At 41.7% G+C, this 19,970-nt stretch overlaps 1 protein-coding gene across 8 annotated transcripts in view; it reads left to right on the top strand.

Annotated features, from left to right (window-relative positions):
• pcdh19 (protocadherin 19) overlaps positions 1-19,970 on the top strand; it is a 54,301-nt gene that overhangs the window by 14,508 nt on the left and 19,823 nt on the right. For 4 of the 8 annotated variants that reach the window (XM_044204951.1, XM_044204953.1, XM_044204946.1 and 1 more), the window contains exons 3-4: positions 14,611-14,669; positions 16,417-16,601. In XM_044204951.1, coding sequence (XP_044060886.1) covers positions 14,611-14,669; positions 16,417-16,601 — 244 coding nt within the window. The remainder of the gene's footprint in view (positions 1-14,610; positions 14,670-16,416; positions 16,602-19,970) is intronic. The other 4 variants (XM_044204952.1, XM_044204954.1, XM_044204947.1 and 1 more) reach the window with 1 other exon arrangement.

The raw sequence follows: 19,970 nt of genomic DNA, 5'->3' as shown, positions 1-19,970 counted from the left end.
AAAGCTCTAAGCAGTCAGTCTGATTCAGGCTGACATAAATCAGAATAGCTCATTGATGGAGCGCTGTATGCAGTGTGATTACATTAAAAACCCAAACACAGCATACAAATAAAAGTTCAGGAGGAGAATTTGCTGATGTTAGGTGTAGGGGATTTGTTGTTAGAAGTCGGCTCATTTTTCTATCAAAGGCTGTTTTGCATTTTGATTATCTAGTTTTTCTGAAACCAATTCAGGTGGGCCTGTTTCACTCAGGTTTGTTTTCCTGGGATTAGGGCTTTTCAGAAAGGGCCCAGGCCTATTATTTATGCCCATATCTAGTTTCCAGGGAGGCGGGAAACCATTTCTTTGCTCGAGTGATACCAGGTCAAGTTGGAAAGACAAGAATGTGTGCCAGGGAATAGATTAAATATCTACTCTGGGCTGAACTCGGAGGATGAAAACACTACTAATGATAATAGTTATGATGGCTTTGCAAGGAAATTGATAACAACTTCACCCGCCTCTTTGTGCTCTCTTATGGCATCAGAAAACAATATTCAGGGTTCAGTCAGTGTCTGGCTATGGAGCACAATGGGACATCAGTTTTGACTTTCCCCTCACGTCCACCGTTTGACATACCACAGCGTAGACGGCCAAGTTAATGAGCGAAAAGCTCAAGTGCAATACTTTCTCCAGTAACTTCCTCAGTTCAAGATTACTCTTCTGTACCTGTTCTCTATTTGAGCGCTGTTCCCGGTTCAGTCTTATGGGGAGCTAGTGACAAGAGAAGGCAGCATATCTATACTTGTTAAAGGGAAGATTGCTTATAATCTTTGAGGTTGACTGCACAGGGAGCACAGAAGGAAGGTCATTATAGAGTTCGAGTGCCTTTTATCTAGTTCAAGGATTGTCACATCAAAGCAGGCTGTAAGGACTGGTAACGCGTCAACATATAGAATACATGCACATACATGTATGCACACATAGGAACATGAACACATGGTTTAGTTAAAATACCTCTTTAGAACCTTTTCTGTGAAGCATTAAAGGAATATTAATATGAATCATAAAAACTACATGTGAAATTTGGGAAATTAACCCTCTAACGAGGGTTAGATGAGAAGGTTGCTCTGTGATGTGTTTACCATAGCTTAGCACAAACACTGCAAGCAGGGGAAACAATTAGCTTACCAAAATTGTCGAAAAGTCCCTTAAAAGAAGTTGACCTATTTTAGGTCAACTTAGAATGGGAAAATTATAACTTTTGAAGGAATATTTACATATTGTTGGAAATACGCTTATTCGCTTTCCTGCCGAGAGTTCCATAAGTTTCATTATATGAACATTTCTTGGCCTGGAGCAGTGACTTTTTGGAGTTTCCACTGGTTGCCTTTGTTTTTTGTACAAATTAAACAAACAAGATATAATGTGTTAATTAGTGAACTTTAGCTGTGCTGGTATGTTTCCCTTTGCTTTCAGTTTTTATGCTATGCTAAGCTAATCATCTCCTGGCTCCAGCTTCATATTTAATGCACAGATTTGAGAGCGGTATCAATCTTCTCTTCCAACTCTCAGCAAGAAAGTGAATAAGTGCATTTCCCAAAATGTTGAACTATTCCTTTTAATTGTTGCGAAAATGTATACTTTCCTCGAATAAATTGTATATTCCAGAAAAAAAGAGAATTCAGTTAGCTTTGTTTTTCTCTCAGTTTTCATTATCAGGCCAAAATGTTGTCCATCCTAAATGTTAATGTGTGGCTGCCCCCTTTTTGTTTGTATGCGATAGGACAGCAGACAAAATACCAAGGGTGGTGGGGGAGTGCAGTCATGGGAGTGGTGTTCTGACTTTTCATTTGTTCGCTACCCAGTAATGATTATTTTAGCCTCTAAGCCCCAGATTTGGCCTTGTTTTGCTGTGGGAAGCAGCATCAGTGGGGACAGAGCAGCCTTGCCCTGGCTGAGGAGCTTGTCTGTGACTAAGCTGGTTGGCAACGAGAGTCAGGTACACAGCACGGAAGACATTTTGAGTGTAGCCACAGGAGGTCAGCTGGGAAGTGAAAGGGGAGAGAAAGGCAGAATGTTCAGTTTAGATGAGGACGGGTCGAGTTTTACTACTGCATTACCTACGTTTGTTCGCCTGGTGGCTGAATGAGAGCATTTTCTAATTATAGACCTCCATCGTTTTCCTTGTTAGTAGCGCTGGTAACATGCCAGTCGCCAGCTTGCATGAGCAACTGCAGAAAGCTGACTTTTGGTTTAAATTGGAGGACTAGCTATAATCCAGACTAAGTCCCTTAAAGCTGAAGTCCCCACCCTCCCCTCACCACTGTTGGATTACGGGAATGTCTTTAAAAGGATAAGGACCTGCTTATCACTGCTTCCCTCAACACTTGTTTGGGACTTCAGATGTAGGGGAGGACAGTTCATCATCACCCAATGTGGCCAGTGTGGATATGAGTCATAGAGATTAGGCATCTGACGACTATTTACGGTTTTTAGACCCCCACAGTCACAAAGGCATATGGAGCATATGCCTCTGCTTCCACCCCAGTCATTTTCATCAGTAAGTTGAGTATAACTGAATAAAGCAGCTAAATCAGATGTCCAGTAGCACTTTATGAGTGCGGTGCTTGTTGTCTTTAATCATTTTCACACAGACATTTAACAGTTTGACACAATGGTTCCAGCCTTTGTTGCAGAGAAAATATGGATTTAAGACCATTGGAATATCACAAATCATCTGTCAAACATAAACTGATCAAAGCTGCAATACAGAATATTGCAATTGCCTTAATTTAACATTATTTTCATGCATATCAATTTTCATGAAATAAAAATAGCAGACAGCTTGTCTTCTTAAAAATGGACCATCTCAGTTTCTAATAATCACTGAAATACCTTACCATTAAAGCATCATACTAATGTTTTTGCATGCTTTTTCCCCACATATTTATTTAAAGGAATAGTTTGACATTTTGTTATTATGTTGTCACCATGAGGTTGCCAGGCAATCAGCGGAGACTCCAGTCCACCACTTCTCCCAGCTAAGAAATAGTCCAGCACATAACCCTCAGTAAAACCATAACTTGTCGTTTTTACACTTCAGGTTTTGTACAGAATAAACGAACGAGATATAACGTTTATTTGTGGGCTTTAGTGTTTATGCAAAGCTAAGCTAACCCTCTTCTGGCTCAGATATGAGTGGTATTAATCTTCTCATCCAAGTCTCTGCAAGAAAGTGAATAAGCATATTTCCCAAAATGTCAAACTATTCCTTTAATGCGAAAAGTGAAGTGAATGAAAACCATGAGATCCCTAGAGGACAGGAAAACATATTCAAAAATCTAAAACAACAGTATTGTTGACAGTAATGTAAAGTACTTTATTTGTAGTAAATGAGCTAAAACATGCAAAACACTGATCTGTTAAGCCACTAACAGATCACCCCCATCAGTGTTGCAACAGAGAATAGAGACCAATGTAGAACACATATGTGTTGTTTGAGATGCTATATTTGAGTGTGATGTTGTTACTTATCTCATCGGGGTGTGATGGCGGCAAGGTGAGGGAGCAGAGCAAATTCCTGGTGGATTCAAGCTCTGAACCCTGAGCTCTCAGCTTAGGAGCAGTCTGGGAGTTACAGAGAGAGAGAAGCCACATGGGGGGAGCATAGAAATAGAAGTACCTTAGTGTGAGTACTTGTTTACCTCGGTGTCAACATTTTTGACTCAGCTCATTAACCTGCGTGCTTGGGTGAAGAAACACATCTCTGTCTCTCTCTCTCTTTCTCTCTCACAATTAATAATGATAACTAAGGGTAAGCATAAACACATTAAACTCACGTTAATGAACAGATGCAACAACAGGGTGACGGAGCAGCTATCACACCTCAAAGGCAGCGAATCGATTTCAGCTGATACCAGTTCACAGATACACCCTGTAGCACTTTCCTCAAATCTAATCATGGATCCATTTAAACTACGTTAGCTGGGAGTCTACTTGCCATTAAAATGGGTTTTCAATTTCTATTATTTTGAGAGCATCGGTTAAAAATGAACCAAGTGCAGAGGTAAAGTAACAACCATACATCTTCCATCCCTGAAAGATGGAAAAGAGTCTCCACATCTCCCCCACCCTCTTGTCGCTCCCCCTCTCTTCCTATTACCCATGCAGCCAGCATCCTCTCTAAATTGTTTTGCATGACCTTTGCTACAGTAGCTCTAATTATTACCATCACACAGGCCCTGTAAGGCACACAGCTAATTATACTGGATTTATCTGAAGGAACATTGGTGCCATTCTTCGTAGGCATGTCTTGGCTACCATCAGTGCGGGTGATCTAAACCCAGAATAAGGTTAATTTGGGTAATACAGTAATAGTAATTAGAGTCACAATAATTACAAGCATAGTTGTAATAATAATGAAGACCAGGTTATTAGTAATAGGGATCCAAATTAACTCGCTACACATATGCAATACCTTATGTAATTGAGAAGAAACGCATTGCCAAAAAAGAGCGAGGGTGAGAAGTGCCGTGCAATATGCATAATGACATTATTACAGAGCCACATTGTTGCTGTTTCCTTCCCATTGCTCTGAATCGATGTCTGACAGTGTTAGTTGAAAGATATATTTTCAAAGGCATTGTGGGATTACCCGTTAGTGTAGGTACCAGGACCTCTAGTCATTGCATCTCATAAGGAGTTGTTACTAGAGGAAGCAATATGTTTCAAAGCTCCAACATGAATGAAGAGGGGCAGTTGGAGCCGTATTTTGGCTGGCGGGCAACTCATGTAATGAGCCTAAGAGGGTTCCAATTATTCCACTTGCGATCAAAAAGGAGAAGGAGATTACTTCTCTTGCCTCTTTTTTCTTTGACATTTTACGTAGTAACATCTTTTGATAGGGGCTGGGGGAGAGAGGGAAAAAAACATTGCTAGTGAGCGCCTGATAGTCTTGCACAGGCTCCAGCAGTACAATCCATTCTGTCTAGCAAAGACAAAGCAATTTCTCTTTATTTTTTGGATGTTTTTGTAATAAAACTACTTTTCCCATTGCATGGTACATTAGCTTTCTCTCAGACTGTCACCTGCCCAAGACAGAAAGGAAGCTTTCATATGGCTGCAGGCTTTGGCTACAGCAGACTTCATGGCTGATCGCTGCCATATTTTTCCACAGAACAATTGTAAATTGTGAGGAGGCATGTTGGGTACTCACTGACTCACTGCAGTTGTTTTCCTCCTCTGCTTAACAGTGTAACTCATGTTCCACGGAATACAAATGGGAGTTGAATTATTCGATTGTTTACAGATTTTTTCCTCTCCTTTTCATTTATTAAATTCCCAGATTACAAGTAAAAGCACATTAGATGCCTGGCGGTAACTAAAAGGATTTCTCCACTATAGGATATCAAACTATATCAGCCTAGGAGAAATAAATGATGAAAAAAACAAAAGACAAATAATATTATGTACCACTGCACTGAGACAAAGAGAACTCCAATCTGCATCAGCACAGATAAACATCCACCCCTAAGATATGTTCTTGGTAGATAACAGCTTAGTGTGTGTGTGTGTGTGTGTGTGTGTTTGCAACCCACACATACACACACACAAATGCAGACACACAAGTGCACAGAGCAGAGCTTTGATAAGCACAGAAAATTACTACATGTTGTTTATGGTGGCAGAACAAAAGGATTCAAGGTATTCATTTCAAGAAATCAAGCAGTGGAAAGGTGGATGCAGGGTCTAAGATGCATTTCAATTGGATAGATTTGACTTAATATAGATGTAATTAGGGGGAAACAAGAGCTGTGCTTGAGTGTGTATGTGGGTGTGTGTCTGAGATCTGGGAATACAGTGCCTTGCCTTCCCCTGTGGATCCACTGCAAGATCCACCGTCTGTTGCTGTTTTCCATGACCCCGTACATCCCAACCCCCACCCCCCCACCGCCTCCCAGTTAAAAACAATGTTTGCCCCCAAAGACAGCCCTAATACAAATTAAATTAAATGAAGTCAGTGCGGCTAATCCTTGTGTGTTTCAGCTGCTGAAACACCCCCCTCCCTCACGAAAGAGTGGGTCAAGCCTGCTGCATCTGGCCCCCTCTCCACTGGCCTTGCTCTCAAGCTTCCAGGCTCCCAGTCCCTGACGGAGACGACAGCAGGCCCCGCTCCGACTGCCTGCCCCACTGCGACTGTCTGTGTGTGTGTGTGTGTGTGTGTGTGTGTGTGTGTGTGTGTGTGTGTGTGTGTGTGTCTGAACACATGTGTTTCACTGTAAATTTGTGTTATGGCCGTCCTGACTCACAGAGTGTTTATTCCATTTTTGCTTGTTTTGCCTGTGCGCCTGTGTGTCTGCATGTGTGCATTTCTTCCAGACAGATTTATTTTTGTTTGTGACTGGCTTACACATTTCACACATATTTCTTGTTTTTGCTACGATATAGATTTTTTTCGTAAATTTACAGTTAAATGTAAAATATAGAGATTCACATGTTCACATCTCTCAGACAATGTACTAAACAGCAGTGTAATGGAAAACAAATGGTAGCTTCGGACTACATAGCGTTGGATGTTGTTTTGTTCTGCCTGTGCCCTGATGGCAACCTGTCACAGTCCTGTTAACAAGCTGGATTTACAGATGCAGTGGTGATGTGCAAGCAGCTCTGCTGTCAATCCCGGTGCTGACAGCTGCCTAGAAAGACCATCCCAAATATTAGCACCAGATGTGCTTCACACTGAAGCACCAGCAACAGGGTCAAAAAGCTAACTAGGCTTCCATAGCTTGATCACTGATAGGAGTAGCCTTTTTGTGACGCTAGCTAAAAGATCTCTGCCCATCTGTTTAATAAAAAGCCCCTTTCTATGATACGTACTTTGGCATCGAGCCCTATCATCCACCCCTGATCTGAGCACCGACTCTGATTTGCGAGACATAGTGCATCGACTGAGTTTTAGCAGCTGGTGTACACAGATATTGTGTTTTTGTGGGTTAGGAGGGTGAGTGGGTTTTTGATGAGCTGGAGTCTGGAGTACATGTTTGTATGTGCGTTGCAGATCCGAACACCTGCACACATGCCCTTTGAAAAGCTCTGTCACCCCTTCATCCAGCCAACACGCAGTGTAAACATGGTTTGTTTGAGCAAGTGGCCTGGGGTAGTTGGATTAATGAGCGCTGATGAAGTTCCACTTGTATCCTGGGTGCTGCCTCCCTGTTTGGTGGAGTGGCTGTGATGTGGTAGTGTGTCTGGAGGCGGTGACTCATTCCCTTTACCCAGTGTCAGATTAAGGCATGTCAATAAACAGACCCACTCAATCCATCTCCGAGTGACTGCATCCGCTCACAGAGCCTCCCAGTCTGTAATGAGCTGCTGCAAATCTCCATCCAACTAAAATGTCTGGAAAGATGCCTTGTCACAGTGAGAGAGAGAGAGAGAGAGAGAGAGAGAGCAGGAGGGAGGGATAAAGAGAGACTACAGCAGCACTGCTGTGACTGGCAGCCACCGTTAAGCTGCTAAGAGAAAATGTACCAAGCCATGCTCCACCATGTTGTGGAGTGTAAGTTGATCAGCTCTCCTCACAGATTCACAGATTTCTGCTGTCCTCATGTGTATTGAGTTAATCAAAAATTAATTCTAAATTTACTGATTTCAAAAGTGACTCAAAGTTATGCTGTTTATTCAGTCACTGCTCTCATGTAAGCATTTAAGGGGAACGTGTTTACATAATCTGCAATGTTTCTGAATGTTTATTTTTAAGGCCCAGCCCAGGGGAGGTGGGAGAAACCTTTGGGAATTCCTTGTGCACTAAATTAGTGTGCCCCCAACACTGGCTAATATAGGGCACAACTGAGAAGAGAAAATGTTATCTAGTAATTCGCTCACAAAAATTAAATGACTGCTAAAAACATATGTTTGTAGTGCTTATTCTCAGAGGGCCCTGAAACTACAAAATCTACCTGGATTAGATGTTACTATCAACATTTCCGGAGTCTGTTCAAAAAATCACCACCTACCTCTCTCATGTGGCGCCATACACACATTAACGGATTTTGGGATGAGAGGAGTGTGAAAGCTTTTCAGTCTGACATCCAAATTAAAGAAAATCCCTCAAGACTTGCCTAAAGGGGAAGTTCTTGCTATTTGAGTTTGATTAGGCTCCACTGGCTTTAAGAAAAGTAAGCCGATTTCTTTTAGGAAACAGCGTAGATAGTCAAGTCTTTTTCTTCCCTCCCCCCTTTTTACTATGTAAAACCATGAATCGTAATCTCATAGAGATACTCGGTTTTTCTTTCTGACTTGGAGATAGAATAAGTCTGAAAACACATGCAGACCTGAATGCTGAACAGGTGTTAAATGAAACTCTATCCAGCCTTGTGTGCCTGGGGATGCAGTAGACCCCTATTCATTCTAAGTGGACACTATAACTCCATCTGAAAGGCTTAAAAGCACCAGCCTTGTCTCTTAAGACAAAGACAAAACAAAAACACAGACCCCGGAACCCACACAGCCACCAACAGTTTGAAACATGTTGGTCCCAAGAAGTGATTCCCTGGTAAGACAACAGCTCTGACTTAAGCCTCTTTAGCGTCAACTGACTCCGCTGGAATGCAGACGTCTGCAAAGGGGGCCTATTATTTAAGATCTTTTCATCATGCTGAAAGGGAGGGAAATAGTTTTGACGTTGAGAAGCTCATGAATAATGAATGTTGTTTCTATCAATGTATGTATAATTAATCACATCTCTACTAACTGGACTTCTGTGGAGCCTGTAGGCCTGAGTGACATGGAGACTGGTCTGGACTATTGTCTCTGTTTCAGAATAAAAGATCGCAAAAGCTGCATGATCTGCAGTTTCCTATGTGGGGGTGATACACCGGTGGAGCAAGCAATAGCCTTAGTACTTTGGCCTTTTGTCTCAGTTTATGAGAGCAGGGGGTGTTTGTTTTGGTCAGAATGAGCAAATATTTGTTCAATTTCACACAGAAAGGCAAGAAAAAGGAGGAGGAAATACAAGCAGGAAGAGGTGTCCTGTTTACGTATCTGTTACATTGTGTTTCAGAGAAGTTGTTATTTAGTTAGCTCAAACAATACTCAGCACTTAACACATGTGGTCAAGGACCTCATAATAGCATTTTGTTTAACCCAGTTTGTTGGGTTTTTTTGTCTGGTCACAAAGACTGCAGAAATGTACAAGCTACAGTGGAACAAGGAAGCTTTTAAAAACCTTTTCTCCACAGAATCACTCACTTTCATAACATGATTGATTCCCAAATGGGCTACTGGGTTTGGGGTGAATTGATGGGTGATGAAGTGAAATGATGCAGAGAATGTGACAGGTTATTTGTCATACGTGTACCCTTCTGTCACAATTGATTGTGTATAATTTGAGTTTGCAGGGGAGCCAGTTGATATTAAATGGTAACAACTCTGTATTCATCACGGCAAGCCCCCTTTAGCAGACAGAAATAGAAAATGTAATCTCATCCACAACCATGGCTGTGCCTCAGGCACTCTTTCACCCTTTTTACCACTGATCCTCCCTTAGGGGCCCTGCCCTCTCAAAAGGAAGAGGGAAATCTATAATCTAGCAGATGGCAGACGATCTATGGGAAATTCCATAATCGGGAAGAAGATGGTGATTATGGTCGTTGGGGTAGAGGGCAGAGGGTGGTGGTGGAGGGTTAAGGCAGCTCAGCAGCCGAAGAGCGTTTCTTCATTCTCACATGGTAAACAAAATATAAACCCACTCCGAGCAGGTGCCTTTGCGGTCTGTGTCTTCATCATGGGTGTCACACAGACAGAGAGTGTGAGCCGCTCAGAGGTGCTGATGGGTGCCTAACCAGAGGCGAGGTGGTTGGGCGCCAGCTCAGCCCTGCAAGTCAGGGATTGTTGAAGCAGTGCTTTTGTAGGGAGGCAGAAAGAGAGAGTCTGTGTGTGCAAGAATGTGAATGTGCAAGAGGCTCAAAGCGAAGCATTTCTTTTCATTCTCACAGTGTATAGCGGTGTGAAAATCACCTGCAGACACACACATGCTCACACACTCCTCTACATCCTCACTGCAAAATTAAATGAGGGGAATACTTGCATCTGTAAACAGGCAGTTTCAGACACTGACCATCCTTCAGCTGGTGTTTTTGCTCTAATTTTCTCCTTTCTCTTAATTTTTTTACCCATCACTACTCTTTAAACTTTACCACAATCAAACATAGCTGGATAATGAAGCCTTTTTATTTTCTAATTGCAGCTGGCTTGCGCTGTAAACCCCCTGGATCTCTTCCTTTAGAAATGGGATATCAATAACAAGACACATTATGTGTAACATTTCCTTCCGGGACCGAGGGGAGTCCGTGAGCAAGCTGCAGCAACAATAAACGAAGACTGAGGCACAACCTCAGACTGCTCAAACACAGAATGAAGCAGCAAAATTTGATCTGACAGTTTGAATTGATTCTGTCTAGTCTGTTGTTCTGTATGTTTAAACTGTGCATTTTAGTGTGGCAGTAAGCGCATTCTGTGTCCTCAGCAAGCATGGCTGCTTGTTTTTTGTCAGCTAAATTGATGACATTAAAGAGTTGAATCCATCATAGACATGAAACACTCATTTCTGTAATCAGTTTTTTTTCTTTTAGATATTCATTTTTTTTTAAGGAAGTCTTGTTCAACTCGCCCCACCCTGCTTAAATACCTTCTGTTTTTAAGCATTTTATCTCATGTTTAATAGATACAGTTCTCAAATGTTAACTTTGCTTAAAAGATTGATCGTGTGCTGTCGTCTGTGTTTAATCTTGAAATCTAATAAATGGTCATTACTCCAGACTACAGGTTACACCCTGGCAAAGATTGCTTATCAAAATTTTATATAACTGTAAATGGAAAAGAAAAAGAATATGTCTATAAATGTAATTCTTGAGTAGGAAACAGATTGCTGATGCTATCAACATATGCATCCCTTTTCCAAAATAACATGTTATTAGTGCATGTCGCTGCAACTGTCCATATTTTTCTAGCTTGCTTCCCTGTTTAAATGTTATGCTGTGCAGTATCAGCCTAGATAAAACATACAGTAGGGCAGCTGTGTGACATTTTTTTCCCTCTCTTTTTCTCTCCTATCTGTGTGACATCTGCTGAACTTGTCGGGTGTTTACTGGTGTAACAACTGTTGTCTTCGCTCCCACACCCCTCCTCTTCTCTCTGGTGCGCCCCATGCCCCCACACAATGAATACACTTGCATCCAGACTACAGAACCAATTGTCACGCTGGGAGGAAGGCAAATCAAATCTTACGGCAGCAACTAGGCGAGGAGATTGCTTTTCCTCTCAGTGGCAGAGAAGCAAGCCCATCGTCCCTGTGCCTCAGGTTTTACTGGAGAGAAAGACGCAAAGGGTGAAAAGGGGAAAGCTACAGGGCTGCAGCAGCTGGACCACAAGTCTCCCGCAGGTCAAGTCTCACCCATTTCCTCCCATCTTCACCCTCTCTCTCTTTTCACTTCCCTCCCCAGTCATGCTGACACTACCTATCAGTCACCCGGCGACACCAGGGATTACATACCTCCCTCCAGTCCTCCAGATGAAACGGAACAATAATTATGGGGATAGAGTGGCTCTGGCCGCCAAACTGGGGCCGCTCAGATCACAACAACACATTGTCCAACCTGATTAAGTAGCCATTTGTGGCATTCTCGCTGTAGTTAAGCAGTCCTCATCCTCTTGCCTGAAACTTGACCTCCCAGCAAGATATATTGACATGTCCTCCAATTTGAGGTCGGTCAGAAATGTGGGGGCAGACATTACATTTCTTTACAGGAAGCCTGGGCTAATGCATCCGATTCCTCCTCGGAATAGGCACTCTTGAGTGACTCATCAGTGCCCAAGGTTATGCCCTCACATGTTGGGTGTTTGTTTATTTCCACTGACAATTTGATAAATAGAGGAAATGTGGTTATCTCCACTGAATCCTTTGATTAATGCGCAGCTGCTGTGTTGAAGATCAGCTAGAGAGGAAGAAATAGTGAAGCAAAAACACTGAATGGTTGGACACTATGAAGAATCTCTTTTGGTTATACCTACTACACACTTAAGAGAACTCCATGTAAAAACCCTGAGAGAGAATTGCATTATGGAAAGTACAATTCCATTTATGGACTGGAACAGCTTGAGAGCAGGGGCATACTGCCTTCCTCTCCAGGCCGTGCTCACACAGAACCTGCCATCCAAACCAATTACAGGCTGCAGCCAGAGTGACATTCACAAGAAATGTTCTATCTTGTCTTTTAAATGAAGTTTTCCCCTTGTTACTCATGCCTTGCATTTTCATTAGTCTCTCACTGGATGCGCAGCCACTGTAGAGGATGAGGCAGTTTAATTCGTGTTCACTGGGACCAAAGTGGAGCACAGGTGGAACACAAAACATATGCATATTATGCACGTGTTTCTATAGCATGGAAACAGTATTGAGCTATAATAGAGGCGTTATAGATCTATAAATCTTTTAAGGGAAAGATATTATTCTGATAAAACACCACATATACATATAAATTAATTAAAAAATATGTGTTAATCTTTAATTAATGACTAATCTGAGTTGCAGTATGTTGGCACTGCCGTTACCTTTGATATTTAATGGAGTCAAGCTGAATGGGAACAAAAGGAGTCAGGGGTAATACAAGAGAACAAACATGGTGTGCTCCAAATTAAGGGCTAATAATAAAATGTTAATTAAATTCCTTTTTATGAATTATCTTCTCTATAGTAATGAATTAAAGTTTAATGAGGGGTAAACGGTAAAAAGAAGACAGAATGATGCTAACCTTCAGTGCAAACACATTGCATCATAATTTAGCAAACCCCAATCAGAAGCCTGCCCTTGCATTGATGCTAATCATTATATAATTGTCCTGCAGAAATAATTAGTTAGGGAGTAAAGGAGGTGAGATGGCAAACAGCTTATCTCCTGATGACTGAAGGTAGACCTATGCACTTTTGAGAATATTGAAAGATAACTACACTTCTGACATACAAGTTCCTTATAGTTTACAGCAACTAAAGAGACAAGAACAGTGTCAGCATCTGTCTGATAATAATGCTCAGCATGTATGTTGTCTTTGAAGCCATGAGAAAATGGCATCAATTCCAAGAATCTAAACAAACATGGATATGTATTTGGTAGCATTAACAAGCTCTTACATTTTTCATAGACTGCAAACAGGTCATGGGAGCTATTTGCCAGAGGTAAACAGCACGCCTTGGCAGCTGTGATCTGCCAGTATCACTTTTTTTTATTTATGTATGTATGTATTTATTTATTTATTTCAAAAGAGATCCAAGAAGACTGGGACTAATGTTTGACATTTCCTCTGCTCCTCCGTCCTTACTGCTCAGACTCGTTGGCATTGTGGTCTCACTTCCACGTAGACGCTGAAAATGTTCAAAATGTTAAACCACATTAACATCTAATAAGGAGAGTGTTCGCTCAGTCGCACACTGAGTTTTAATCCAAATCTGTTTGGTCACCATGTATGACAGCTGTGCAGGGCCACTGCTACCTCAACAGCAGGCCTGTGTCAAATGTGTAGCTCACTTGATAATCAGCAACTGTGCTCCAGTGCCTGCATTAACCTTTCTTATCATAGGGGTGACTTTTTTTTTCAACACTGCTTTGATATCGGCACTATAGACTTCCCCCGGAAGTCAGCCATAGACTCACAGCTTTTATCAGGATACTGTATCTGCGCCGTGGAATTTTAAGTGAAAGCTCTGCTTTCTTTCTGCAGAAAACACCTGCATCTTATCAAACTTTGTCAAAAGGGTCGTATCCTGGCTTTTCGCGGGACTGGGAAAGTCCTTTGAGAAGCTTTGATACCCTTTGGCCCTCTCACATCTTACCTAGAGTGAGTAGGTGCTTGGCAGACGCAGGAGGGGCTACCTGCTCAGTGTACACTAACTCCTCTGTCCATGTGCTCGTACTTGTCATTCTCCTTGCTAAATAAAAGTTGAAAAAAACAGATTGTAGGATGCCTTTGAACTGTGTTCTCTAATGTGGGTCAGAGATCTATCATATGCATATTCTGAAAGTCTTTTTATCTGCAATTGCTGAGTTAAGATTCCCCTGGTACACTCTTAATTTCATCTACTTCTCTTGCAGTTATTTATTTAATATTTCTACATTAATGTCTTCTCAAACATGGTAAAAGTGAAGAGTTCAGAGAAGAAAAAAAGGGAAACTTTTCTTCTCCCTCTGTCTGCATGATAGTCTGTCCGCCTTAATGACTCCATTTTAAAGACAGTGGGCTGACCGGCAGTGGAGGGAGAGAGCAAGAGATCGAGAGCAGGGAGGGTAAAGAGGAGAGAGGCTGCGCACACTGCAACACTCTCCTCAGCTCTCAACTCCCAGTCAGCCTCTCTGTGTGTGTGCTTTGAAAGAGAATAGGATTCAGCCCTTTGAAAGCCGAGGCTGCTCACCGGGGCCTTTGTGTAAAATAACATTTCTACTGGAAGCCAATTACTGGTAACATTATTTTGGTTGCTTCCATTATTAAAAGTACCTCTCTCTGTTGCCCCCCATCATCCCTCAACCAAAACCCCCACCCCACCCACTCACCTCCCCACCCCTGCATCGCTCTGTTACAGACGGAGAATTATTCCATTGACTCCAGTTACGTGAACAGCAGAGCCCACCTCATTAAAAGGTATGTCTTGATTAGGAATTGTTACAAGCACCTCGTTACCATTGTTATCTGTAATTGTTTTATCTAATGAGTGCACAGCTACCGTTGCAGCCGTTTGCATGTGTTCCTGTATGTTTTTCATTCAGTGTAATTGCAATGGAAGGATAAGACTTTGGGATAAATAGCATTACTCTGTAATGCGTTTAGTAGACACTTGTTGAAATGAGCCACAAACTCACACTTTCAGATTATTAGATTACACAGAGCAGCAGAATCAGCAAGTAATGATTTTCATATTTACAGATAACCTTATTACTCTTTTGTAATGTGGTTCGTTAGCAACACATGTGGCTTGTATTGCATTGGGTTAGGGTTTAAAACAACTACGTAATGATTAAATGATATTCAAGAGATTTTCCCACTGTTTTTCTTCCACTGTTTTTCAAGACAACAGTTTCTTGAATAGTCAGTAATTATGTTCTTTTTTTCTCAGGTGAAGAATAAGTGTTTTCATTGTGTTTTGTAATCCTGTCCACCTGAACCAGGATATTAGATAGGGTTGCAGGAATGCAGGGTTGGGGTTTGCGATGGGGGTCATATAATAATTCCCTCCAGTCATTGAGGATTTTTGTAACCAGGCTCACTTCAAAACAATTCTCCCTTTTTACCTGCAGCTATGGAACATTCCAGCCTTTCTTTTGTTTGAGGCCATCCCAGCCTTTTGAAAACCCATTATGGCAATTTCCCACCAAAGATTCCCTGCATTAATGTAAACAAAGAGCATTCAAGTGTGGGCCTCTACAGCACACTACAAAGAAATCCCCCCAGGAGCCAGTGAGCCTATGGTCTGGGACAGGTGCAATTATAGTGATAACATCAGAGAACCAGCATTACCTGCAGTCCTCTCTCCCAGGCTCCCAGGCTCCCAGGCTCCCAGCATGTGAGGCTTGGGCTGGGGAACGCAGCTACCTTGTACTGTCCTTCACTTCCTCTACCTTTCTTTTTGTTTGCACACATTTGTTTACTCATTTTCTCTTCTGTCTATTATCTTCTCTCCTTTCAAACCTGTTTTCTCCTCTTACATTAACTCATTCATATATTTTTTCTCTCCTGCATGAACACATGTTCATATATTCACCCCTATTTAGTGTTGTTTGTAAAGCAAAATTTGTTCCAGTGGGATGGAAATCAAATGAAGGGAAATCATGCTGTTACTGTGCAGCTGTTGATTGTCCCCCCCACCCCACCCTCTTTATTGACTGTGAGCCCCAAACAAGACAGATGCTCAGTTTGTATGCTACCAGCGTTTCCTACATCCATCTTCCTTCCAGGAATTCCTGATTACTGCAGTATTTGTTTGATTGTAGTGAGTGAGTGCCTCCTGTTTGTTCAATGCGATGTCCTTGAAGTCAGTGCATCCATCCCAAATGTCCCTGTCTGAAACACACAATAGCGTCCATGCTATCTGTGAAATTGAAAATGTCCCCTTACTCCATAAAGGCTCTTAACAGATTTAAACTTCCCGTGGTTACTACATACTTAGAAGCTGGAGTGAAGTATTTAACTAAGACTTACAACAACAAAAAATTACTATTCGCCTGTTTTGAATTCATGGAAGTAGACCACGTCAAAGGGCAAAGAATTCTCAGAAAGGACATAAAAAGGGACAGGGAGCTCATCACAAACCATCAGAGACACGGGGACGAAGGAGAGCATGTGAGAAAAGGTGATGTGACAGTTAATCAACATTTCCCTCTCCTCCCTTCTGGCCCCCATGTAGCACATCGACATTCAAGGACCTGGAGGGGAACAGTCTGAAGGACAGCGGCCACGAGGAGAGCGACCAGACCGACAGTGAACATGATGTCCAGAGAGGACACTATATTGACACGGCTGTCAATGACGTGCTGAACATGACTGTCCCCCCCAATGTTTGCCAGCTGCCGGACCAAGGTAAGAAAATCTGTGCTTGTACATGAGTGTGTGTGCTGTGTGTGTGTTAATAGGAATGCAACATCCTTTGGAGTGAGTATTGCCAGTTTCAAGATAAGACCAAGGGTTATTTGTGTGTGCGCTTGAGTCTCTTTTTATGCCACCAGACCATCTTTTAAGGTGCATTATGCCCATTGCAGGCTTCAGATGTGCAAGTATGAATAACATCACAGTTTTTTTGTCTTTGATGTCCTGCTAGAGTCGCTAATGTGAGGGATCTCTGACAGCTAAGGCTACCCTTTGATACAGGCTTAGGCAACATTATTGACTGATAGTAGCCATGTCTGCTCTTGTAGTGGGGCTGACTTCAGATGTGCTTCAATGGCAGCAATTAGGCTCACAAAGGTAGAAGGTGGAAATCTACATATCTCCACATGCCCTCATCCATTATTCAGTGGGATCATTTAGCAGGGAATTAATGTTGATGTTTCATTTCTGACTCACCGTTTAAAAAGACATCCACTTGGTTGGCAGAAGTCAGTGTAAGGGTCATGTTCGTTCTTAACTACTGCCAGTCAGACTGAGGAAGAGAGTGGGTCAGTGAGAGGGAGAGAGAGTAGAGAAAGCAGGATAAAGCTGTCTGGAGTAGGCCAGGATGTTACTATATGCCTGAGGGTATTTACTGACCTCAAAGGAAACACCACATGCACAGGTGCAACAGCTCAGCAGAGCACAAGCGTCAGCGTGTGTGAAAATTGCAGACATTTTAGGATGACTCACATTAGCAATTTTATTCTGAGTGAGGAGGAAACACCGGACATTTTATTTTAAATGCACACTCTGGAGGACAGCAGTTACAAATATCACTCACAGTGTCTGAACTTTACATTTGCCCTGTGCTCCAATTTGGGAACTTGTGCCAAATTTAGTTTCTTCCCTCAGTTACCGTCAACATAATTTTGGTTCCTTTTTACTAACACTGCCCCAGTAAGGCTGTCGACTTTCTCACAACTCTACTTTCTTCATCCTCAGCTCATATGGGAAAGAAATTTTAATGAGCAAGAGATAACGAAAAGGAATCCTACTTTATAAAAATGCATGAAGGAATGAAGATTATGTGTTTTTTTTTTTATTATTTATCTATCTATTTTTATCAGTGGACTGTGAAGTGTGTGGGTGTGGTTGAAGAAGCGGTAATAGACATGTGTAGGCTCTTCCATGTCTGGTCCTTGGCATATTTAACTAACCAGCTGCTTCACTTGGAGCAATTTGGCTGTTGATGTTGTTTGACTGGGGAATAATAACATGACACAAACTACATTTTATGTTAATCAAATGGAGTCATACAAATGGATCTGCCTTTATTGCCAGTCGCCCATATAATGACTTAGCTGAGAAATACAGATAGACGTATATAGGGTCAGGAAGTATGTGACCATTAGAATCAACTGGTACTGGGTGATGAACAATGAAAAGTGAATTTGCTGACTATTGGTTGCCAGCTAAAATTACTTCACAACCTGCACAAATTTTAGTGCCTTAAAAAATGCATGGTGACAGGTCTTCTGGAAGTGGGATCTCATTATTGGAGGCAATTAGAAATGATGTACATGAGGAATATTGCAAGTGGGGAGAGCTTTCTGAGGCAGTTCTTTTTTCATTAACACCACCAATGATTGTATCTGTTTCAGCAAAATGGATGCATGCCTCCTGAATGTGTAATGCAGCACCACATTGCTGGTAAACAAAACAAGAGGCTATTTCACAGCGCTGTCCATTCTTTTGACCAGAACGAATAGATGATAACAAAGTATCTGTTTGGAATTACAATTAGATGGTTTGTTATTGGCTTATTTTCTTTTATTGGAGTCAGCTACAGACTCACTTTTGGCCAGCAGTATTCCTCATTCCTTAAGGACTTAACAAAATGGCTCCACTGGAATCTTTCCTCCCTTTGTTTTCAGAGTCAGTCAGCAGCAGTGGTCACACCAGAGAGTAATGAGAAGCTGTTCATAATTATTAAATGAATTGACCAAAGATCCTTACACGTGCAGAAATGTAATGACATAGCAAATGAAATCGTCCCTCTATTACCATCTCAACGGTCTAATTACATAGTTAAAGGGCATGGTGGGCTGACAGAGATGGGCAGATTCAGCATGACGCACAGTTGATTCTGTCTTTCCTGTTGTATGAGGATTTTACATCATCATATTTTTCTGTGGCTCCTCAGGAAAACACTTTTCCTCTTTTCCCTGTTTCACATTCCTCTGTGCAAGCTGACTTGAGTGCAAAGGCAGAAATAGAACAGTTGAGGTTTGTATAATATGAGAAGCGCAGTGGTTACAGTCATGTGATGATGTGGTTTTACTTTGAGCTCATCTGTCTTAATTGACAAAAATGGACACTATCTGCTAGTTCTATTGAGTGAATGGAGGGAATTGTCAGAAAACAAATAGGCATGTTCACTAAACACCCGCTGCTTAAATGTCTTCTGGGAGCAACTCTGTTGTGTAGTGCACCTCTCCTGCCAGCTAAAGCAGAGAACAAGTTGAGAGACTGCAATTGCCAAAGGACAACAACACACACAAGCTGAGGATAGAAGAGCCTTGTTTTTTGTGTTTTATTGTTCTGTTTTCTTGTGTTGATAAGTGCTGAGAACAAAAGGAAGCTGGAAGGGGGAAGGAGGAAGGGTTAAACTCTCAGGCTTTTACAGTGCAAATGTTTACCATTCCCAGCGCCATGTAAAGGTGTTGTTTGCCCAGGAGACAAGCTGTTACCTTTACACAAAGACTCTGCATCCCCATCATCTTGTAGGCTTTCATGTGGGAATCCATTTGTGTGAGGAGATTCAGCTGCTAACTAACCCAGCTTTGGCATTTTTTCTTTCTGTGTCAATTTAGGAGTTTGATATTTGGCTTTTGTCCATCAGAGTTATGCTCTTTTTTTCTGCGATGCAATTTCAACAATGCTATTCATTATTCCTGCACCAGCTACTACCAAGGTAACTTTCAGTGAAGTGCTTGTGAAGAGATTTCAGACTTAAATCTGAGCGAATGCCTCTTTGTTGAATCCCTGCCAAGAATCTAAAGAGGCGTGTGTGCTCTTTTTGAAAACCTGACCTGAAATATCCTCACCCAGTGGATTAGATTAGGGAAGTATCTGAAGAACAAATTACATTAAATCCCTTAAAATCTATAAAGGAAGGGCTATCTTTAACATGTAATGGCTCCCTCATATCTGCCAATAGAATAAAAATGGATAATATCACCATAACTATAAACTGAGAAGAAGAGCTATATAAAATGAATTCTTCTTTATCTTTATAGGCATGTCTGTGAAGATTTGGTTGAAATGTGCGACATGCTAGCTTTGGCTCTGTAGAACCAT

The sequence above is a fragment of the Siniperca chuatsi genome, linkage group LG8 (assembly GCF_020085105.1).
Source record: "Siniperca chuatsi isolate FFG_IHB_CAS linkage group LG8, ASM2008510v1, whole genome shotgun sequence".
Taxonomy (NCBI): Eukaryota; Metazoa; Chordata; class Actinopteri; order Centrarchiformes; family Sinipercidae; genus Siniperca; species Siniperca chuatsi.
Note: the sequence above shows the minus strand (reverse complement) of the source record. Positions and strands in the feature narration are given on the sequence as shown.